The following is a 25,419-nucleotide window of genomic DNA, read 5'->3' as shown; positions in this document are numbered from 1 at the left end:
TAATATTTACCACCCACCTACCTCAAAGGGATGTTTTCAGGATTTAAGAAGTAATGTCTGCAAACATTTTTCAGATCCCTAGCAGAAGGCACTACATTGACATTATTTTAAAAATATATTAAAATATATCCATTATATGAAACAGAAAAACTTCTAAATAAACTAGAGCTAAAAATATCTTCCATTTCTTTCTCATATAGCATTAAAATGAAGCCACAATGCTGAATTCTGTAACTACTAATTAATAAGTAGCAAAATACTATTATCAATATTTACATATGTTTATTTGAGAAAAAAATGATGACCCTTTATGATAGCAAGAAGTGATGCCAAACAACCAACCAAACTCAAAGCACGAAGCCATAAGACACAGAATAACTATGGTCCAGGCAAGATGTCTTTTATTAACTTGCCTAAAGTCTCGATTTTCTGGATAGTATTGCTTCTTTAAGTTAAAACTTTGTTTTCTGAATTAGTTGTAACACAATTGGTTTTGCCATTCCATGTAACTTATATTCAGACTGAAGGCTTAATGGTATACATTGGCTTAAAAGCAATATTACATCAATATAACTTCCTAGTAAATGATGTTTAGATTTTTACTACACTTGCTATAAATAATTTTCTGAAAGGAATGGAGGAAGAATAAGGTAATAAGATTTAAGTTTATTTACAGATATCATAAACACAATTTAAAAAGGTGTAGGTAACTCAGAATCTTATTATTAACTTCTCTCAAAAGTCTCATTTAAATGATTACCCATGCACACCAGTAAATTATAAACCTTGACAATGCTACCAAACTACTATTTCTAAATAAATAAAAATATTTTTTAACCTTACTAGGTAGCTTTACATGAATTTGCATAAAACATTAACAAAAACCAAAAACTGAACAAACTGCTCTTCTTGTAATTTTATTTTATAAACAAGAGAAAATTTAGTATATGCTTAAGGCATGAAAGTTTTAGACTTCTTGTATTTTTTAAGAGTATACAATTCATTTAATACTATTCTCTTATCTCTTATATTCTAACTTCTTTCCAGATAAGCCACATAGACCTGTCTGCAGATCATATTTTTTTTAAAATCAGTGCTCCTGGAAAAATAACATGGAAAATGTATGTAGTTAAATTGTTCCTTTTGGATTGGTTACCATGTGCTTCTATGAGGCTGTGTACACTGACCAGTGTTTTAACTTGAAGTGGTAGTTATTTGTAATGATTAAGTTTTGCAATGAAAAATAACAAGATATGCAAACACCACCAAGATCCTATACACTATCTTCTTTATCAAAGTGCTATAATGAATATGTGTGTGTGTTTTCCCTTGTACTGAGGATTGCACCCAGGGGCACTCCACCACTGAGCCACATCCAGTCATTTTTATTTTTTATTTTGAAAAAAGTTCTCCTAATTGCCAAGGCTGGCCTTGAACTTGAGATCCTTGTGCCTCAACCTCCTGAGTTGCTGGGAATACAGGTGTATTCACCAAGATGAGATGAATATTTTAAGATACTCTAGGAAGTAGGGGTGGGAGATAGTATGTTATCTGTATTTTACTAATGAACAAACTGGTGAGCTGAGAAGTTGAGTAGCTTTCTTAAGGCCACGCAAAGTCACTGGCTGAGGCATGAATAGAATCCAGGTGTTTTAAACCCCAGTCCTTCATTCTACATACCACCATTGCCAATGGAAACATATTTAAATAAACTAATAATTTAGATTCACAATATTCAAAAGTTTACTCCACTCTTAAAAGAGCTAAAAACTATAAATAAATTTAGTCTTAACTTACCTAGACCAATGATGGCTTTTGTTTGTACTTCTTCATCTGAATGTTTTGTAAAATACATTAACAGTTCAAGTACTTTGTCCTTTATGTTAACCTAAGGGGGGGAAAAACCATATTAAAGTATTCAAGAGGAGTAATTTAGATCAATTTTTAAATATTAAGTAAAAAAAAAATGCCTAAAAACAATGAGCATTTCTACATGTGAATTTTAAAAGAATAAAATAAACTGGGTTAGGGACAGTGGTAGAGTGCTTGCCTACTTGCTCAAAGGCCCTGGGTTCAACCCCCAATGCCACGAATAAATAAACCCCAATTCCATTTATTTTAGAACAGTCACATTCAAAGTATGAGATTGTGACAAAGAACTTATGTAGATCAATGCACTACTCCTTTCATTGAGAAAATAGAGGGGCAAAACTCAAAAGCTATCACTATAAGCAGTGTGCCTATTAAAGAGCTGATACAATTTTTGGTGGAAATTTTATAACTTGTCACAGACCAAAGACAAACATAGAACAATAACCAACAGTTTATGGATCAGAAGCAAGTTTGACCACCCTGCTTTGAGTAGTGCTGTCTTCAGAATTCTCATTAAACCTGACTGCTCTAATACTGCCTTCATCCATAGTCACTAAAGTCATTCTCACTCACACAGTCACATAGGACTATTTTACAGCACAATGAGTAATATGATCTTTACCTTACTGTTGCCTTTAAAATCCTCTAGGTCAAAATCAAAATGCCGACACAGTGCTCCAACAGTAAAAAGAGATCTAAGCAGTGCTGGTTTATTTGTTAGAAGCGAAGTGTTATTTGGGTCTTCTTGGTGTTGACTTTTTAATTTTGAAATGGCACCTAATAAAGAAGAATAAAATTTATCTGCAATAAACCCATTATACTTAAATTATGAGGTTCAAATAATTACTAAAAAATTACAATTAATTTTTAGCAATGGTTCCAATAATTATATATGTCTAGAAATAGAGGTATATTCCTTAAAGGGTAAAAAAATTAATGTAGGAAAAAATACTTAAATTCTACTTTACATAGTGGTCAGAAAATTTATCAGCTTTTTTTTATAAGGAGACAAATTTCTGAACTAATACTAGAGGGGTTTTAAGGGATACAAAAAATAATAGAAAACACTGCTTCTGATTGTGAAACATGGAGGAAAATCACACTGGTTATAAATCTCTTGATGCTGCCCTCTATCAGTTGTGTTAAAAATGAGCTGGACACACTAGTAGGACCTAACAGAATAATTTTAAAGCTCAGGCATTAAACTTACCATAGTATCTATTGAAACAGGCCCACACAAACTTAAAATTTTGTGTCACTTTATTTACTACAGCTCCAAGACAGCTCACACAATGCTGCACTACCTAAAAGATAAACAAAGTGTTACTGTTTAGGTAAAAGTTAAAGATGAAGTTAAAATCTACTATCAGTAATTTTTCCTTTTTATATATATATTTGCTTTATAAAAATATAAAATACACTGGAAGTTAATCTGACATAATATTTTATAAATTATCACCTGCAAATTATATATTAATCAATACAGAGGTAGTAAACTAATACTTACAGTCATGCCATATTTGATGATAAGCTTCATTAGATCTTCTTCAATAGTGGCAAGGAAAGTTTCACTTGGATGCTCCATCAGTGGTACAACTAGTTCTAGGATTTTTGCAACATTGCAGATAACCATGAAATCATTTTGTGTCTAAAAGAATAAAATTAATATATAAATATTCAAAACCTAAAATGAAACTATACACAACTTTATGTATTTGGAGGTAGGGGTGGGATATAATGTATACAAAATTTCAGTTAAAAATAAAAAGGTCTACCTAGAAAAGAGCTTGTGCTAAAGTATGGAAGGGAATCACAGACAGAGAAGCAGAAATCTGTATTCTAGTTCTAATACTAACTTACCATGTGACCTTGGGTCACTTAACCATACTGCTAGTTAATTTTTTTTCCCCTATAATGAGAGACAAGTCAATTCTTTAAAAAAATTTTTTAAAAAAGTTTTGTTCTAATTAGTTATACAAGACAGTAGAATGCATTTCAACTCATTGTACACATATGGAGTACAACTTCTCATTTCTCTGGCTGTACACAATGCAGTCACATCATTTGTGCAATTATACATGTACATAGGGTAACAAAGTATTTAAACATTAACAAGGCATTTTATAAAGACTGGTATAGTTTTTGAGATCAGTATTTTTCAAACTGGGGTATGTTAACCCAATAGTTCTCAACTGGGGGTGAGTTGGCTCTTCACTCCCCAGTCAGGAGTTTTTGGCAATGTCTATAGATATTTTTGCTTGTCATGAAGGGAGCACAGCTGTCATCTAGTGGACAGAGGTCAGGGATGCTGCTAAACATCCTAACAATGCAAAGAATATTGGAATCTCTAACAATGAATAATACTGCTCTGTCAATAGTGCTGAGAATAGCAAATCCTGTGTTAAACTTTGTGATAAAAATGTATAACCCCAAAACTAGGCATAAGTCTTCTTTATTTTAAACTTAAATGTTTTTCTTTGATTAAAAAAATAACAAGCACGTTTAAAAAAAAGATGGAACACTAAGACAAACATTGAAAAAAGTACTAAAGGATTTATGATAGTCTCTCCTATCTGTTTTCTAGTCAAACAGTTCCTTTCCCTAAAGGTGACCATAAGTCACTTTAAAAAAACTTTTTTTTGTGGATGAGGTTTTTAATGTATGCTTTTAATCTAGCCACGCTACCATTCCTCATTTTTAGCAACTGATTACCCACCCTCATTTGGACTTTTTAAGCTTAAAAACTTTCTTTCCTTACATTCATCCTTCCTTTCAGGATTCCACACAGAACTAAATAAATAAATTAGAAAAAAAATTAAAAAAAAATAAGATAAATACTTCTTTCTAAGTAACATAGGAATCCTATCATTTCCTCATATTTCACTCTTAACTCCTTAAAGTAAAAGGAGTTAAGTTAAAGTAGGTCTGAGTATACAAGTGTTTTTGTTGGGTAATATAAATTCATTTGAGAACCACTGCTAACATTGTACTTCAAAGAAAAAAAAAAATAATAGCATTTTCTGGAACTTGTTTAAATACCAGTGTGAAAAAACCAGGTAAGTGAAATATCTTTAATCTAAAATAAAAACTTAAAGAATGATAAAATGATGGCATTTGCAGGCAAATGGATGAAATTGGAGAATATCATGCTAAGTGAGATAAGCCAATCTCAAAAAACCAAAGGACAAATGGTATCACTGATAAGTGGATGATGACACATAATGGGGGGTGGGAGGGGTTACTGTTAGGGTTAGAGTTAGGGAGGGAGGCAAGAATGGAGGGAAAAGAGGGGTGGGAGGGGAGAGGGGAAGGGAAAAATAACAGAATGAATCAAACAACATTACCCTATGTAAATTTATGATAACACAAATGGTACGCCTTTACTCCATGTACAGAGAAACAACATGTATCCCATTTGTTTACAATAAAAAAAAAAAACTTAAAGAATGATGGTGATCATGATGATAAAGAGCAGCAGAAAACATAAGGAAAATATATCTGAAATAAATAATATGTATTATTTATTATGTAATAATGTAATAATGTGTATTACATATAATGTAAAGTGGTCTAACAGTTATATATATAAAGAGCTTTCAAAATCTGAAAAAAGGACCACAATTCAAAGGTAAAATGAGCCAAATATATGAATAGTGAATTTACAGAAAAACTAGTCCAGCTGTTCAATATTTTAAAAGTTTAACCCTCCTGGAAATCAGAGACAGCAACTAAAGCAACAATGAATTATTCCTTTGTATCTGTTAGACTGGTAAAGAATACAAAACTAATGACATTGATCATCATATGTATTTTGAAAAGGTTATAAAACATACCCTCAGCAATCTGGCAAGATCTATTCAAAAGTCAAAAACTAAAAAAACACATTCTCTGCCTAGCAAGCCCAGTCCTAAAAATCTGTCCCACTGGAATAAAAGCAGCAGTGTTTTAATGTATAGGAACAGTGTTATGGGGTGCCATAGTGCACACCTTAATCTCAGCAATTTGGGAGGCTGAGGCAGGAAGAGGGCAAATTCAAAGCCAGACTCAGCAACTTAGTGATACCCTGAGTAACTCAATGAGACCCTGTGTCTAAATGAAATACAAAAAGGGCTGGGGATGTGGCTCCCCAGTGGTAGAGGGTTCAATCCCTAATGCCAAAAATAAAATAAAATAAAATAAAATAAAGTGTTATGGTTTGGGTTATGAATGCTTGATCACTACTGGAGGTGGCACTATATTGGGAGGTGTGTTACAGTTTGGATATGAGGTGTCTCTCAAAAGCTCATGTGTGAGAAAATGCAAGAAGGTCTACAGGAGAAATGATCGAGTTATGAGAGCCTTAATCCAATCAGAGAACTAATCCTGTGATGGGATTAACTGAGTGGAAACTAAAGGGGGTAGGATGTGGCTGGAGGAGGGGGGTCTTTAGAGGTGTATACTCCAGTATATATTTTGTATCTGGTGAGTGGAGTCTCTCTTTCTGCTTCCTGATCATCATGTCAGCTGCTTCCCTTTGCCTCACTCTTCTGCCATGATGTTGTCTTACCCCAAGCCCTGAGAAATGGAGCCAGCCTTTTATGGACTGAAACCTTTGAAACCCTGAGCCCCTAAATAAACTTTTCCTCCCCCAAAATTGTTCTTGTCAGGTCTTTTAGTCACAGCAGGAAAAAAGCTGACTCAAACAAGGTGGTAGAACTTTTAGGAGGTGGAGCCTAGTAGAAGGAAGTTAGGACATTGGAGGTATGTCCTTGAAGGAGACACTGGGACTCTGGCCAGGTTTTCTCTCTCTTTGCTTCACAGTGGCCATGAGGTAAGACAACTCCTTCACCACACACTCCCCACCAAGCTGAACTGCCGTGTCACAGGTCCAAAGGCAACAGGGCCAAGTGACCATGGACTGAAACCTTGAGCCAAAATAAATCTTTCCTCCTTTTAATCTGTTTATCTCAGGAATTTTTGTCACAGTGACAGAAAGCTGATTAACAACAATAGAAATGTTTATTAAGGAATTGTATGTAGTGGCAATCAATGAGAAATAATGTAAATACTTGCCAAATAGGGAAATGATTAAATTAAATTGTAGGACATCAATGAAATGGATAATATAGAGTCATGTAAAAAAAATGAATGAGGGAATGGGGATATAGCTCAGTGGAAGAGCATTTGACTAACATACAAGGTTCTGTGTTTGATCCCAGCACCACCATCACCCAAAAAAAAAAAAAAAAAAAAAAAAAAAAAAAAGGACATACTGGGTTATGTGATATTAGCAAATAAACCTAATATATATATATATATATAGAGAGAGAGAGAGAGGGAGAGAGACATGATTTAATTCTTAAAAAACCCTGGTCAACCACTTATGTTTGTGTTATCTATGATTAGAGATGAATGAAAAGTATGCAATGATAATCCAGTCTGTATACCCTAAGAGGAGGATAAAAGCAGGAAGAGGACATCAAATAAAACATTTAAAAATGTGCCTAAACAAGATGTATCCCATTTGTTTACAATAAAAATAAATTAAAAAAAAATGTGCCTATCATATAACTGATGGTCTTTTTTCTTTTCTTTTTTTGTAATCCTGGGGATTGAAATCAGGTCCTTGCACATGCTAGGCAAGGTCTTTACCACTGAGCTGTACTACTAGTCCTAGATGGTCTTATTTAAATAAAACTTTATATTTGTATATATACATACATAAAAAATGTACAAAATGTCTGAAAAAATGATCTTGCTTTAAAAATAATACTGGCTTGCTGGGCATGGTGGCACACACCTGGAATCTCAGTGACTCAGGAGGCTGAGGTAGGAGGATTGCAGGTTCAAGACCAGCCTCAGCAACTTAGCAAGGTCCTTAGCAACTTAGTGAGACCCTGTCCTCAAAATAAAAAATAAAAAGGGTTGGGGATGAAGCTCAGTGGTAAAATGCCCCTGGGTTCAATCCCCAGTACTGAAAACCAACCAACCAACAAACCAAACAAAACCAAAAACTTGGCTTAAAAAATCATGCAAGAAATGTATACAAGTTATGTTATAGTCTGGATTCCAGATAGGAGATAGACACAGAACTGAATTCTAACATTGGGAATAGATAGCTATGTGATAAGGAGTAAGTTACTTATGTTGTAACTTATACTGTTACTTATATTGTTTTAATTTCCTAATCTGTAAAACTATGATAACTGACAGTGCCAACTTTAACAAGCAAAGGAGACAATGCATGCAAAACTCTTCAAAGTGCCTAATAATTGTGTTTAATAAATGAGCTATTATTAGCCACAGATTACATATTAACCAATTTATTTCTGGATCTAATAAAAGTCTATAAAGATGGAACTGGTATCTTAGAAGTAATATACGTTGTTTTTAGTGTATTTCTTATCCTCTGCTACTCTTTTCAGTTCTTAAAATACTCTAGTTCTAAGGTTTTCACCTTCACTTATAATTTAATTATTAAATATAGCAGTAAAACAAATATAGTAGAGAAATAGTTAAAATTAACTCCTTGGAAATACTGAAAACACAATATGTGAATAATCATTTACATATGTAAATTCAACTTATTTTAGTATTTTAAAATATAGCATTTGTAACAGACCACACATCCACAATGCTATCTTATATTTTTAAAAAAAATCTCACTTTATTTGCTGGACTGCTTTATGTAAGTGTTTAATTTTTGAATTTTATTTTGGAAAACAGTGTTAATATTGACATAAAATATCAGCCTAATATCTCTGGTGTGATACTAGATCTTTCACATTCAATATTCTTCTGCTATAAAATTATGAATATAAAATATATTATAAATGACAAATGAAGGAAAAGCAAACTCAGAATCCAAGATATAAGTTTCTCAAAGACAGGAACTCTGTTTCACTCACCTTTGCAGTTTTAACAATAGCTACATTTAGTATGCAATTACTGAGGATTTACCTTGAGGAACTTAAAGAGAAATGGAGCCTAAATTTTATTTAAAATATGCTTGCTTCCAATATTAGAATGTATATTTAAGTAAATGACATAGTTGATCTGTTAGTGAGAATGTGGTGACAAATGTGAATTCTAAATTTAAAATTCTCGAAGTTTTATGTAGGAAAGAAAATTAAGATAACTTTATACTTACACTACATTTAGTGGTAAGGTATGGTTGCATAGTCATGGCATGTTTAACCATGAGTTGTGGTCTTATTTTGCTGAATAAGAATAAAGTGGTTATGCAAGCTACCAATCTTCCAGAATTCACACCTTTATTGTCAGAGTCTGAAAAAACAGAGAAATAAGATACTAAAATATAACAAAACAGTGGAATAATACAGAATATTATTTAAATTATTCAATATTAGTCTTGAATAGATTCAGGATAGTCTCAATAAAATAGACTAGCATTTCTTATGATACTAGACTTTCTGCATTTTTTGTTTTTTTCCGTTGTAGACATTAAATACACTGAAGTTAAAGGACAGAGACATCGCTATGAAAGGCAAGTTTCACACTAAGGACTAGGACTGAAGTTAAAAAGTAAAATGTATTTTGGGAAGTCAAGGGATAGGCTTTTGAGAATAAAGGCGGTGCTCGTTATGACTAAAAATGGACGTGAATAGGCAAAAGAAGTTAGCAAAGGGGGATAAAAACAATTTAGCTAAGGTGATATTGTGTTTAAGGGGTACTGGGGGAAAAATGCTGATGATGCTGTAGTTGAATAATGTTAAATAAATGCTAAACGAAATGCTCTTCAGGTGGGAAGAAATGATGCTAATTAGGAGATACACTGGCTTATAGGAAACAAATTATTTTTTTGAGAGAATTAGCAAATTTTAACATGAAAGGGCAGGAAGGACATCAGTATCACTATTAAAATATAGGATGGGGAAAATAGAAAAGAATAGAACAAGGAGATTAAAGGAGAAAAGAGGTACACATGGAAAATGGAAAAAAAATTAAAGGAAAAAAATGCTATAAAAATATAAAGGATACCAACAATTTCCTTAGGTGCCATAAATGGTATCTCCATTAAGAGACTATCTGTCCCTAGCATGGAGAATGACTGAGGCTGATGTTTGTTTCTCCTTAACGTGCTTTAGGACATGGAAAGGAACATTTATCTTACACGCTTTCAGCTACTGGGTATCAATCATAACTCTCATATTTTTTATATATTCACTTACAACTAATGAAAATGTCAGATTTGTAACTAGTAAACAGCATGATAATATAAAATATTAAAATAATTTTACTTGAGAGAAAATTTTATATGATTTAAAATATATCAAATAGTTTTGTGATAAGTGCCATTACCTAAATACATATCAGACCCTGGACTTTTATTCCTGTTCAATATGAAAGCTAAAAGTAGATACCAACAAAAGACATGTAGACAAGATGAGGCTTACACTTTTACCACATTGTGCTAGATAATTTTAGTTATCTCTAACAATATAATGCAGAATGTAACATCAAACAGATATTTATACAATGAAAAAGAAACTTCACTGAAAAGTAAAGCAGTCAATTATTAGGCAAGCAGAGCCAGAGGCAAAAATGAGAAATGTGTCCAATGTATTTTAAAATATCTTATAATATCAAACTTAAGGACCAATATATAAAATGTCTTACCAGCTAGAGATTCCTCATATTTAAGAATGTGCTCAACTAGGTTATCAACAAGTTGAGTACAAGCTTTCTTCACAGGTTTATATGAGGAATCCTCTTCGGACTTCAACAACTATATACGTATATATATAAAAAAAAATCCCAGTATAATTATTCATTAGACAATAATAATAAACACATTAAACGTGTCTGTAATATGCTTTTCAATTTGTCATTAACAGATATTGAAAGTGCAAATTAATGAAACAAAAATATATAACATACTTAAACCAGTAATTTACAAATACTGTCAAACAATTTTACTATGCTGTATGTAGGACCTGTAGAAGAACATGAGACATACAGGAAAGATGACTTTCCTTTTCTTTGTTACCTCAACCAAATACGAGGAGCATCATTCAGTAGTAATTGAATTAAATAATTAATAACTATACGCATGTGAATTACATCTCAAATTTTACAAATATAAAACATATTTCTTCTGTTATCCTTTACTAAATCATTTATAAAAAATGCTAAGAATATTATGAATAATGAGATGAGAATAGAGATCAGTTCTAAGTTTAGCCAAAAAATAAAATCAATCCAATCTTTCATAATCATAGGTTCATGGAAAAAACATTTAAGGTCTATCTGTTTTTGTTAATAATGATTACTTAATACAATTCTGGAGATACTAAAAAAATCAAAATTTATATTTTATTTCTATGAAGAATTCCAGTGCTGTCGGATTAAAACTTTAATAGTAATGCAAATGTCCTATATCTGTGCTGTCTAATATGGTTGCCAGGAGTCATGAGTGACTTTTAAACACTAGTTTGTGTGACTGAGACACTAAGATTAAAAATTCAAATTAATTTAAGTTTTCAAAAATGCATGTGGCTAGTATTGAAACAGCACAAGTTAGAACTTTTTTTTTGCATTGCTGGGGATCAAACTTGGGGCCTCAGACATGCTAGGCAAGCACTTTACCACTTGAACTACATCTCCAGTCCTACATTTTTATTACAAGAAGCACAGAAGATTAAAATGAACTGACAGCAATCAGACTAATGCAACATATGCACTGTTTCCTTTACCAATTAAAAAAATTTAATCAAATAAAGCAGACAGCTTCACTTTATCAGGGTTCAACTTTGAACTACAAATCTTCCTTGTCCCATTCCATAACTTATTTCCTGAAGTAGCCTTCAACATCAATCACATTTAGCTTGGTCTTTTTAAAGCAGGAGTAGAAAAGTATCTCCTCATTCCTGTTTTTTCTTTTTGCTCTCCAAGATTTTAGGTACACACAAATGAACTGTAAATTCTAATTCATGACACCATCATCACTGACTATTATGCACCCTTTAAATTTACTAATTATAAATGATAGACTACGAACCCAACTCAAGAAGAAAAATATTTCCAATAATTTATCTCTTTCAATGTGCTTCCCATTTCATGCTCAAGAAATTTTGCCATGTCCTGGTTTAAAGACATGTCTGAGCTGATATACTGTTTATAGTTTTCTTTGATTTTCAACTTTTGAATAAGGTAGCATACTTGATCAATCTTTTGGGACTTGCTTTTTCACACATTATGCCACTAAATATAATCCAGGTTGTTGCCTGAAGCTGTATTTTGTTCATTTGTACTGCTGTATAACAGTCTGTGTTTATATACCACAATTCATTTACTCATTCATATATATGTTAGTTTCAATTTTAGTGGCATAAAATTATGTCTTGTATGTCTCCTGGCACACACATACAAGATTTTCTGGTATATATTCCTTGAAGTGAAACTTCTGAGTCATTGCATGTAAGAATATTCAACTTCATAAGACAATTTTGTGAAATAATCTTGTTTCAAAGTGATTGTAGAGGTTTGAGTCTTCCTTATTTCAAACTGTCAGAGACTATAAGTGTTGTGGATTTTGAAATATTTGCATATAACAAAATGAGATACCTTGGGGATGGGACCTAAGTCTAAACATGAAATTTATACATGTTTCCTATCTATCTATACACCTCCTAGCCTGAAAGAAATTTTCCTATGTCTTGGGTTTTAACTGCAAGCTGTCACAAGAGTTTAGGCATTTAATTCTTCACTTGTGGAATCTCTTTGGCACTCAAAAAGTTTTAGATTGTGGAGCATTTTGGATTTTGTGTTTTGAGTTTTGAGATGTTCAATCTTTTTAATATTTTTCAATTATTAGCAGTATTAACAGATAACTACTTAATTCTTTCCTTTTCATCACTTGTTATTATCTGACTTCTCAAGTTTTGCCAACTAAATGATGTAAAATGTGAACTTAATTTGTATTTCTCAAACAACTAATGGGGTTGAACACCTTATAGGCTATTCATACCATTTCTTCTGTGAAATGGAGTTTAAGCCTTTTCCCTATTTTCCTACTGGGACTATTACATTGCTTTTTAACAGAGAAATTCTATATATATTCTTCAATATTAATCCTTTGATGGTTATGTGTATGTCAAGTATATTTTCTAACTTGTTTTCTCCTTTTAAGATGTCTTTTGATTTATAAATGTTCTTCATTTTAAGCAGTGAAACTTTTCAATCTTTTTTTTTTTTTCTTTTTGTTGTGGTGCTGGGGATTGAACCCAGGGCCTTGTGCTTGACAGGCAAGCACTCTATGAACTGAGCTACAACCCCAGTCCCAAACCCTTCAATCTTTTAATGTTTGTTTTTTTTATGACTTGTTTAAATCAGTCCCTACAAAAAGTTTTTTTTTTTTAAATGTACTCACCTATTATTTTCTGCTAAAAGTTTCAAAGATTTTTTTAATCTATATGGAGTTGATTTTTGATTTCCAGTAGGAATTGTTTTTTTAAAAAAAACTCCTGATGGACAGTCAGTTGCTCCAACCTCATTTAGTGAAAAATTCATCTTTAGTCCATAATCTGCCATGTCTTAATAGCAAATATGCATAGGTCTGGGCTCTCTAGTTTCTATCTTGTTCCACTGGTGTGTTTAGTATTGATCTATTTATTATTGTTATAACTTAATTACTGTATCTTTACAAATAAGTTCTAACAGTTTTTCATAAGTGGTTTAGTAGTTTTTGTTTGCCTTTACATTTCCACATCTTGGCATAAATGATGAATATTTTTACTCTTGATTTTGATAAAATCTCTTAACAGTTTCATTTTGCATTATTTTTATCTTTTAGATTTTTGTAATTTATTCTCTGTCAGATTAAGGAATTCATATTTTATCCTTTTTATTATTCAAAGGTATTAAATTTTATAAAAATTTTTCTTGTATCCTCTGAAATAATTTCTTTTCCTTTAATGTTAATCACATGCACATACACTAGCTGCGCACTCACAACATACTCATTAATCAAGATACATAAAATGTTCTATTACTGTATTTTGCCTAGCTACGATATGTTTTAAAAGTACCAACATACTAAACGATATACTTTTTTCATACCATAGTAATATTTTATTATGAAAATTTGAGCATAAAAATAAGTTAAGAATTTTTATTACCATGAATACTCTAATCACCCTTTAGATTTTACCACTAATCTTTTACTATACTGGGATGAATATATGCAAACACACAGCATATGTGTGTGTGTGTGTGTGTGTATGTATACACACATGTATTCTGCATACACACATGCAGCTCTATCCATTTTATACTTTTTTTTAAAAAGTGCTAGGGATTGAACCGAGAATGGAGCATACTAAACACACACGCTACCACCGAGCTAAACCTGCAGTTCCTTCTATTTTACTTTTGATGCATTTCAAAGTAACTTGCAAACATCAATATATGCCCCCTCTTTTCCCTTTGAGATAAAATGTATATGTAATAAAATGCATAAATCTTCAGTGTACCTTTGCTCACTTTTGTCAGATTCACCATTATACCTCACAAACCCCTGCACCAAGATAAAACAGAAATCTCAATTTTAACCTTTCATCAGAATCATTTGGAGAGACTGTTAAAGTATAGAATGATGGGCCCTACCCTCAGAGTTACTGATTCATTAAGTCTGGGGTAGGGCATGAGAATTTGCACTTCTAAGAATTCCTCAAATAATTCTGATACAACTTTTAGAAATACTGACCTAGAGCATTATTATAATCCCTGAAAATTCTCTTATCTTTTCCCAATCCCCAGCTCCCTTCAACCACTCTTCTGAATTTTTTTTCCCAATACAGATTGGTTTCTTCTATAATTTTATATAAATGGAATCATAACATACACTCCTTGGTAAGTCTTCTTTCATTCTGTTTTACTGGTCATCTATGTTGTATATATTAATAGTTTTGTTCCTTTTTGGTGTAGAGTACTATTACATTGTATAGAATCATCACAGTTTATTCATTCATTCACTGGTGGATGGAGATAGTGTTTAATTGTTAACTTCAAGAAGATCATATGGTGGATCACATTACCCAGGAAGAGATGAAACATGGGATAGCCTTAATTTTTTTCATTGTCCGTATTTTCTTCATACACTAAAAGTGAACCAGTTTTGGATTATAAGCTAATTAAAATGAATGGCACTGTAAAATCAATTCAGTGTTGGTGTACCTATCATAGGGCTATGATGAAGGTTTTTGAAGGTTGTAAATATAGAGCTTCTTAGAAATGTACTAAATTCATGGTAGTGGTTAAACTAATTAGAATATTATTTAGAAATAATATGTGAACATTGTAAGTTTTTCTTTCACATACTACTTAAATATGGCACAAAACTCAAATATGAATTCATTCATTTAAGATTTTTAAAGGAAACGGTAGCTCCATACATTTTTTTCTTTTCTTCTTATTCTTTTCTTTTTTGTTTTTGGTACTGAGGATTGAACCAGGGACCCTTAACCACTGAACCACATCCCCAGCCCTTTTTATATTTTATTTTTGAGGCAGGGTCTCCTTAAGTTGCTGAGACTGGTTTTGAATTCTAAAATTCCTGCTTCCACCTCCCTAGTCACTAGGATTACAGGCATGCACCACTAAGTTCCACACATTTAAAAGTGATATTTTATTTTATTGGTGTTTTTAGTTATACATAATAGATTTCATTTGACAAAATTATAAAAGCATGGAATAAAATTTGCTTTAATTCTGTCCCCCATACTTCCTCTTCTCCTTCCTTCTACTCTCTGTTCCCTTCCCTCTATTCTACTGATCTTTCTGTTATTTACTTACAATTGTTTTTTAAATTAGTTCTTGTGGATGTACATGATGGTGGGATTCACTGTGTATATTCCTATATGTACACAGGAATGTTAGGTCAGATTCATTCCACTATCTTTCCTAATCCCATCTCTCCTCCCTTCCCTTTATTCCCCTTTGTCTGCTCCACGGATCTTTTTAAAGTGATATTTTAACATAAATACTTAGTCAATGGGCAGAACTTGGTGCATAAATGAATTTCAAGCTATTTAGTGAGGTAGTACTTCAAGATTCCCCAAGAGGTTAATTCTATAAATGGGAAATCACTGATCTATAAGAAAAGAACTCAATCCAAAACCAAAAATTAGAAATATCTGAAATTTTACTGAGTGGAATGTTTAAATATGTATGAACATATGGAAACACAGAATGTACTAATTATTCCCTACTCAAGAATTTCCAATAACTCCAATAGTCCATTGTTTATTATTCTTCCTAGCTCCTCTTAAAATTAATGCATACATATTGTTAAAATTACTAAGGGTGGTTATGTCTGTCAAATGTATTTTTCATAAATACTTCTGAGCTTATTTCTATCAAACCAAACTCTGTTTATAAAAGAAACTATAGCACAAAGAATATCACTGGAAACTAAATTGCTGGTAGAAACTAAAAATAAGAAAACATAGGAGGCATGAACTGAATGGACGACTATTAATTAGATATCTAAATAAATAGGACTAGAGAGCAAAGATACAAAAAATAAAAGAATAAAACCAGAGATGGGGTTGTAGATCAGGGGTGAGCATTTGCCTAGCATGTGTGAGGCACTGAGTTCCATCCTCAGTACCACAATAATAAAAAAAAAAAGGATATTGTGTCCATCTACAAGTAAAAATAAAATAAAATAAAATAAAATAAAATAAAATAAAACTACCACTGTTAAGAGATTATATGAATCTGGACATCTCCCCTTTGCTTCTAACTTGCCCACAATACACAGTGATATTATTTTAGATTTTTTTTTTTTAGTAATTCTAAATAATGACATCTTATACTTACATTTAATTCTTTTTATTTTTTATTTCTGCAGTGCTGGGGATTAAACCCAGAAGCACTCTTTTGTTGAGCTACATCCCCAGCTCTTTTTATTTTGAGAGAGGGTCTTGTTAAGTTGCTGAGGCTGGCCTTGGACTTGTGATCCTCCTTCCTCAGCCTGGGATTACAGGTGTATGTCACCATCACCAGCAAGCTACACTTAATTCTTACTTAAGATTTACTATAATTATCAGATAAAAATGTAGTTGTAAAGTTTTTTATATCCCCTTTGGAATTGTGGACTTAAACTTGACTAAGGAAGTTATAAGGCTCTGTGAAACAAAACTATTTAGGAATGAAATGATGCCAAATACTTCTTGTAAAAATATGAAGTGAAAGATTATTATGAGAAAAATATAAAACAAACTGGGTGTTGGGGCGCACACCTATGATCCCAGTGACTTGGGAAGCTGAGATAGGTTTGAGGACAGCCTCAGGAACTTAGTGAGACCCTGTATGGAAAAAAAAAAAAAAAAAAAAGAAAAGAAAAAAGACTCAGTGGTGGTGTAGAGTGGTGATCTAAATCATGGCCTGTCTGACTCTCATGGCTGCATTTGTGCTGGGAGCTGCTGGTACAAAGGTGCCGATCAAGATGCCCCAGTTGCTACTGTTAACACTGGTCAGGGTTGGCTATGTGTAAAGTTTTTGCCTGGCTTTATCAGTTGAGGCCTTCAGTTCAGCACCTTCTCTCAGGGATAGTGAATTCTGAGCAAAACAAGATGACCCTAATGTCTCACCAGTCCTGCATCCTTCTGATCGCCTGCTTTGCTGAAACTTCCCCACAAATAACCTTTTTTTTCTTTCTTTCTTTGTGGTGCTAGGGATCGAACCCAGGGCCCTGTGCTTGCAAGGCAAGCACTCTACCGACTGAGCTATCTTCCCAGCCCCCACAAATAACCTTTTAATGAAACCTATATAATAAGCTTGCTGAGCTAGCTCTGGAGTTAGTAAAGCCTCACCAGGCTTGGCTACCCACCTGGCCCCAGCATTTTCTCCCCAGCATTTCACAAATGAAGACATTTGTGTCTGTCTGTCGTTTCTTTAACCCCCATTACACCTTGTCCAGTATCTCCTTAATTATTGGAGAAAGAAGAGAGGGTTTCTGTAGTAAAGTACCTCTGGGTTCAAGCTAAAGTAACAACCACAACAAAAAAAGTACACAGGACCAGGGTGGGGGATTGTAGCTCAGTGATAGAGCAGTTGCCTAGTGTGTTCAAGGCCCTGGATTCAAATCCCAGTACCATCCCCATTCAAAGGAAAAAAAAAAAGTGTGCAGGATAAACTTGAACAGAATACTACTGGGCAAAGATGGGACAATTTGAGATTCAAAATGAGTCATGATTACAAATACACCTAATATACATAATCTATTAGTTCACATTGATTAAAAAAACACCTCTGAAGGTTGATAAAACTCATTCTGAACACTGATAATATAAAACAATTATTTTTCCTACGGTTTCTGTACAAATTGTATTTCACAGTAACCAAACAATTAATCAGGAATAAAACTTAAACATTTTAAATTCCCTTTATTGGTTTTGGCCTCAGAATTGAAAGCAGGGGTACTTTTTAAAAAACAAAAAAACAAAAAAACAGAAAACCACTAAGGTACATCCTCAGTCCTTTTTGTTTTTATTTTGAGACAGGGTCTTGCCAAGTTGCTGAGGCTGGCCTTAAATTTGTGATCCTCCTGCCTTAGCATCCTGAGTTGCTGGGATTGCATGTGTACACCTCTGCATCTGGACTAAAAATTTACTTTTAAAGAAAAGTTCCACCTAATTAACACATAAGGAATGAAAGAAATAATGCATCTGGGTAATGATCATAAAAAACAGTCTGAAAGACTTCATAATAATGCATCAGGCTGACAACACCTAAACTCAAAGATCAATCACTAAAAACAGGACTAGACATTATATGCTTTTTGATATGATGCAATATTCAGCAGTGCCTATGAAGTATTTGTGTCCTTACCCTAAACACTGAACTTCAATCTTACTTAAGCCTCTAAATCTAGCCGAGTGTTTAAAGGAAAAATGTTGGATGGAAACTTCAATGACACTAGAGGAAATCTATAAAGTACAGAATGTGGGACAATCTACAGGAATATCCATAATGGCATAAAAAAAAAGGGGGGGACAAGGATTAACTATTATTAATAAATCAGAGTTGTATTTAAAAAAACCCCACTGTAAACTAACTATAAATATACATTGAGATAGTTGGAGAAATGTGAACACTGGATAGATATTAGGTAATGGGGAACAATATACTATTTTTTTTTTTTTTTTTTTGGTGCTGGGGATCGAACCCAGGGCTTTGTGCTTGCAAGGCAAGCACTCTACCACTCTACCAACTGAGTGTCTCCCCAGCCCATACTATTTTCTTTGATAGAGATGACACCCATCCCCCAAAGTCATTACCTATTAGAGATAGTATAAGTGTGTTTATGGTTGGAATGAATATAAAGCCTGAGATTTGTTTAAACAATATTATAGGGGGGCAAAAAAAATAAAGGGAAGAAAAAGAAAAAAAAAAGATGGGAGGAGAGACAAAACAAGACTGAAAAAATGCTAACTTTTGAAGCTGAGTGATGAATATTTTTATTTGAAAATTTCTGAAATTAAAAAAATGATTTAAAATTTGTAGGGAGACAAACATTTCCATTCACTAAACTAATTTTTGTTATATCTATACCACTAAAGAAAATTCTATGTATTTTATAACGTGACAAGGAACATAGGCAATCTGTATATCTATTTGTATATCTCATGTCTATTACTAGATTAATGGGACAAGAAAAAATGAATCTGGAAAGATGGAAATAAAGACTTGCCATTAGTGGTTCAGAAAATAAGCAACAGAATAATTGATTAGAATAATAGATAGGGAAATTAAAAACAGTCAAGCTTACTGAAATAAATGTCCCACATCAAAAGACAAATGTTTAACAAAATAACTAAAAAAAATTTTTTAAGATCATAAAGTCTATAAAGAACCACCTTCTATAAATTTCATATCATCAGAAGTCAAAATAATACTCACATTTTGAAGGAGTTGCTCAAACCAGTCATATCCAGTATCTCTGCATGCTGCAACCTAGGGGGGAATAATTGGTGGTGAAACTATCAAAGTTAGAAATTTATTTTAAAAAACATACTTTTGGGGCCTGGGGATGTATCTCACAGGTACAGCTTGCCTAGCATGCCCAAGGCCCTGGATTTTGATCTCCAGCACCACAAAAAAAGATATTTATTTCTTAATCTTCTATATGGTAGATTTAAAGATATCAGTGAAAATGTAGATGGATCATGAAGCTAAGTCTAAAAAATTCCTTATATTTAAAACATGAATACTGAATGAGTATATAAAATTTCTTATATTCAAAACATGAACATTATTTAGAGTCAAAAATTATAGCTTAAAATCAAAAGGAAACTAAATTCATATTTTCTGAATTGTATGTTGCTACCCCTTGGCTACTGTATTTTACTTTTTGCCTCTCTCTGATTTCAATTGTTGGAGGACAAGAAGATCAATAAGAGTTTACACTAACAAATGCTAAGAAGTTGTGGTATTTGTAGACATCAACCTCATCTTACTTGCATCTGTTGAAGAACTTCAGAAATATGCAGGAAGTAGCACTAAACGTAAAGATTAACCAAATATCTCATCACATTGTTTCTCCCCCTTGGTAAGATAAAGTGGGTCTCAGTTAGGTTTGGACTCAGAGTGACCACACACTGTCCTTCTTACCACATCAGTGATGTTTAAAATTTTCCTTGTCATTGCTTCTTTGTCATTGTGTGGAGTTGGAGTAAACCAGAGTTTTTGGAATGTTTCATTTACTAATTTCTAGAAGAAAACAAATTTCAAATTAAGTAACTAAAACAAATAAGGCAAAAATTCAACCCCAAAGTCTCATTAGGTCCAACACAAAGCATATCTAGTCAAAACATAAATTCTCATGAGTTTCTGGTATGAATTTCCTTATATTTAAAATCACCAATAATTTTTCAAAATTATAAACTTTTCATTTTGGTAAAGATTTTAAATAAATTTGGGATACTATGCCTAGCCTAGAACCTATGCTTAGTATACAAATATTTTTGATCAAACTAAAAAGGTACTTTTCCTGCCTTTTTTTTTTTTCGTTTTAGGGACTGAACCCAGGGGTGCTTAACCACTGAGCCACATCTCCAGTCTTTTCATTTTTCTTAAATTTTGAGACAGGTCTCACCATGCTTGGGGCTTCATTAAATTGTTGTGGTTGACTCTGAACTTTGATCCTCCTGCCTCAGCCTCCTGAGTCACTGGAATTATAGATGTGCACCTCTGTGTATGGCTATTTTTACTGCTTTTAAGAAAGACATTTTTACAGTGCTTGCCCAACTTAAAAAACCAAGGACAAAAAAAAAAAAAAAAAAATATATATATATATATATATGTGTGTGTGTGTGTGTGTGTGTGTGTATATATGTATACACACACATACATGTACAAATATATATGGAAATTCACTGAAGAACTTAGGATTCAGATTTTAATAAAGTATTTAAGCTAACTGTATGGGTGCACACCCATAATCCCAGTGATCTGGGAGGCTGAGGCAAGAGAATTGCAAGTTCAAGGCCAACCTCAGTGACTTAGCAAGACCTTGTCTCAAAATAAAAAATAAAAAGGACTGGGGATAAAGCACTCCAGCTTCACTTGCCAGTAGCAGAGAAAGAAATTAAAAAAAAGAATCTATTCACTATTTAGAAGACCAAGCACATATGATTTAAAAATAATCTCAATAGAATGCAATCTCTACAATGACAAAAATATTATAATTGCTGAAGTGAATGGGAAAGATCAGATTTTATTAATTTAATATAAAATCTAGAAATTAAAAAAGTATTAACGTGTCTTTTTCTTAAGTTTAGAAACCAAAAATGTTGATTCACTTGTAAAGTTTACATTGAAAGCAACAAAATTTAGATGCAATAAACATGCATCATTTCAAACAAAAATAAATTTTACATTAATCAATATTTCATCTTACCTTAATGCCTTCTTCATCATTGACTCTGCGAATCATTTTTACACACATTTCTGTAATTTTTGGAAATGTTGGTTGTTCAATACAGATGTCTCTTAGAATCTTTATTACCCTTTTCCTGACGCTGATACCAGTATCCTAAGAACAGAAAGGTATTTTCAAATGTTAGAAAATTTTCAAATGCTTCAGGTAAATGAAATTTGATAAAATAAGTATATATCAAAAAGCATCATATTCATTATTTGTTAACATGATAAACATGGTCCATACATTTACTCTTTTATTTTTGGTATGGGGATTGAACCCTGGGCACTTAACCACTGAGCCACATCCCCAGCCCTTTTTACATTTCATTTACAGACAGAGTCTTTAAGTTGCTTAGAGCCTCACTAAGTTGCTGGCTGGCTTTGAATTTTGGATTCTCCTACATTAGCGTCCTGAGCTACTGGGATTACAGGCATGTGCCACCACTCCTGGCACGTTTATTCTTTAAATGCTTTCTTATTAATGTTATTACAAATATGGATAATTTTATGATATTGTCTGTACTTTTAAATTGATACCTGTGAAATGGAAACATTTTCTATAGTTTAGTACTGGATACAAGCTTGACAGTTAAAGGTGACAAAAAACACAAAAGTTTTTAGAACTGTGTCTGGCAGGTAAGCAGCATATTAGGTAACATCTACACAGCAGAATTAACAAAAAATTTTAAACTGAACCTAATAAAACCTTTGACACTACCTAATTTAGGCTCATAGAAAATACAAGAAGCAAAGGAGCAAATTATATTAAATCATGGGAAAATAATAAAAACTCCTGGTCTTTTAAATTATTCAACATCATGGGAAAGGATATAAAAAAAGGAGTTCATTTTAAGATTCCCAAATGCAGTGTGCTATCTGAAGCTTTAAATGAATGTGTGCACGCACACACACACACACACACACACACACACACACACACATACACACACACCACAAAACTGGAAAAGACATTTCGGGCACAATAGGAAGATCTGAATATGAACTGGTTATCAGATGATGTTAGGGAGTGTTAGCTTGGTTAGGTAAGATGTTATTTCTAGTATCCATATTTTTTGGCAATACAAGCTGAGGTATCTTTGGGAAAAGTAGTAAAATGTCTATTATTTAATTTAAAATAATCTGGCAAAAATACATGTGAAATAGAAGGTGCATTTTATTATTATTTTAAATTTTATACATTTTCATATTAATTTGTTTTGTGTGTTGATGTGTGTGGGGGTACTTGGGATAGAACCCAGGACTCATGCACGGTAGGTGAGCTACATCTTCACCTTAACTCTAAAAGTTAAAAAAAAAAAAAAAAAAAGATTAAAAACACCAGATGCTTACCATACAAAATTATTAATTTCCTATATACAGTTCAGCAGTCCTAAAAACATTTTAGGATATTGTGCTACGATTAATTATCTTGGAGTTCATTAGATATTTGAGAATTCTGTTAATTATATCCTTTACTCTTGAGAAAAGATGGAGGCACAAAAATGGAAAAAATTCTTTTACCCTACCCTATTCAATGAAAATAAACTAATGCCTAGTTGAAGCTGAAAACTACTCTATAATGCTCAGTCACACAATATTTTGATACTTTACTAATATAATAAATACTTCTCACTATAGGCATACCTGATCTTGTGCATTAATATTGAATTTTACAAAAAGAAGTCAATGTGCCTGAAATGGGTGGTAAGAAGAATACAGTCATTTCTGAATGCCAATGTTTTCTTTTCTTTTCCAGGAAAATCTTTCGGGGCCAGAAAATTCCATGATATGAAGGAATGAGTATCTTAGAACAGTATTTCTTAAGTTTACTCAATCTTAAACTTCAAGTAACTTTCTGGTTTAACTTGCCATAATTTGGCTCTAAGGAAACATGCAGATATATGTATAGGATCCAAAAATATTCTCACATATCAATGTTCTATGTCTCTCATTGAAATAACTCTTCTTGTTTACATATATACATATATGTTTAAATATATAACTACTCTAGATGACTGTCCAAAAATAATTATCCCATGGAGTTCATATCATTTACTCACTAGAAATTGCCATTGCAGTGAATGAAAATGGGAATACAATTTTTGCCAATGATTTGCTTTATGATACTGAGTAGTCTCTTTTCTAGCTTACTATTTTAAAAATTGTGATATTTGAAAGACAAAATTGAATTCATTATAAAAATGGCAAAACAAACATACCAATATTCTTTCAATTAGCATATCATAATACTGTTCAGCAAGTTGAGGTCGACAAAGGACAAATCGACCTAGTAATTCTACTGCTGCTTCTCGAACACTAGTGGAATTGTCCATCAATCGTCCATGAACTCCTCGCTGCATATCAAGCTGAAGAAAAAAAGAAATTGTAATTTATACTAAATAGAGTTAATATTTTGACTAGAAAACACGAGGAAGAAAAATTATTTTTGCCCTCTTTACCCTTGCTAGAATACTGGGGTCTACAGCAACAACTTCGGATAAACACTTCATGGCTTTTGTTCGAACGGCAATTGCGTTTTCACCAAGAACTCGAAGTATCTGCCAAAAAGAAATGTGACATTTTGCAAACTTTAAAATACATAAAATGTAACAAAGCATAGCATGAAAACACACCATAGAAAACAATCTATGATTTATCTCCTTTTGATTTGTGTTTTAGTAAAAGATCCATTATCTTACTGATCCAAAACTTTAAAAGATCAGTACATGTTGCAAGTGTAGCATTCTGTACTTCAGGGTCTCTTTCAGTTTAGCATTCTCAATTAAACACTGCTACATTTCCTTTTGAGAATGTGTAGTCCCACTAAAATCTTGTTATGTATAAATTTAATAAAGAATATTTAGGCTCATTCAAACATAATTTGATAACTAATTTTTTACAATGTCACAACCTATACTCTGGGTTCATACAGATAAATATGCATGTATCTGTAGAACATAACAATCAATATGTAAAGGGCATGTACAACAACAAATGTATCTTAGCAAACAGAATATTACATCAAATCCTACTTTCATTATCTTTGAAATATCTGTGATCAACAATAAACAGTTATTATATGTTACTCCATAAGCTTCCAGAATCAGAAAAATCAACATCACTGTATAGGGAATTCTGGCCCAGTTTACCTGTGTCAAATAAATATCAAAGCTCTGGGCAAACGGCCTCATGGAGGCCAAGTATCGAACAATCAAGCAAGCATCATCATAGTCCACAGTATCAGAGTTCATCCTGCAACAAAAAGTCATTAAAAATTTTATTTATTTATTTATTTTTTTGTAAATAGGTATCAAAGAGATCTACATGTCTAATACATTTTCTCCTTGGATCTTACTTTAATGTGCTGAACTGAGAAGGTGTGGTTTTGATGATGCTTCTAAGAAACTTTTTCCGGTTTTCAGCTCGATGCATAATTTGACCAGTTGTCTCAATTTCTTTAGCATGATGTGTTCCTTCAGAAGATTCTTCATCTTTTTGTGATTTCATTGCTTTCTCTGTTTCCAGAGTTGTATCACGAAACCACTGGGCTATATAGAATTTACGAGAAAACTGGAAAGAAATTAAATAGATTTAAGCTTATCAAATTAGTAACAACAT

At 32.6% G+C, this 25,419-nt stretch overlaps 1 protein-coding gene across 2 annotated transcripts in view; it reads right to left on the bottom strand.

The window, feature by feature from the left end:
• Nipbl (NIPBL cohesin loading factor) overlaps window positions 1-25,419 on the bottom strand; it is a 182,800-nt gene that overhangs the window by 16,559 nt on the left and 140,822 nt on the right. For both annotated transcript variants that reach the window (XM_047556377.1, XM_047556376.1), the window contains exons 26-38: window positions 25,157-25,371; window positions 24,951-25,053; window positions 24,261-24,359; window positions 24,021-24,167; window positions 21,779-21,913; window positions 20,491-20,589; window positions 19,780-19,833; window positions 10,492-10,600; window positions 9,002-9,138; window positions 3,380-3,520; window positions 3,083-3,176; window positions 2,495-2,649; window positions 1,798-1,888 (exon numbers count right to left, since the gene is read on the bottom strand). In XM_047556377.1, coding sequence (XP_047412333.1) covers window positions 1,798-1,888; window positions 2,495-2,649; window positions 3,083-3,176; window positions 3,380-3,520; window positions 9,002-9,138; window positions 10,492-10,600; window positions 19,780-19,833; window positions 20,491-20,589; window positions 21,779-21,913; window positions 24,021-24,167; window positions 24,261-24,359; window positions 24,951-25,053; window positions 25,157-25,371 — 1,579 coding nt within the window. The remainder of the gene's footprint in view (window positions 1-1,797; window positions 1,889-2,494; window positions 2,650-3,082; window positions 3,177-3,379; window positions 3,521-9,001; window positions 9,139-10,491; window positions 10,601-19,779; window positions 19,834-20,490; window positions 20,590-21,778; window positions 21,914-24,020; window positions 24,168-24,260; window positions 24,360-24,950; window positions 25,054-25,156; window positions 25,372-25,419) is intronic.

Source organism: Sciurus carolinensis, chromosome 6 (assembly GCF_902686445.1).
Source record: "Sciurus carolinensis chromosome 6, mSciCar1.2, whole genome shotgun sequence".
NCBI lineage: Eukaryota > Metazoa > Chordata > Mammalia > Rodentia > Sciuridae > Sciurus > Sciurus carolinensis.
This window is presented reverse-complemented; position numbering and strand designations above follow the sequence as displayed.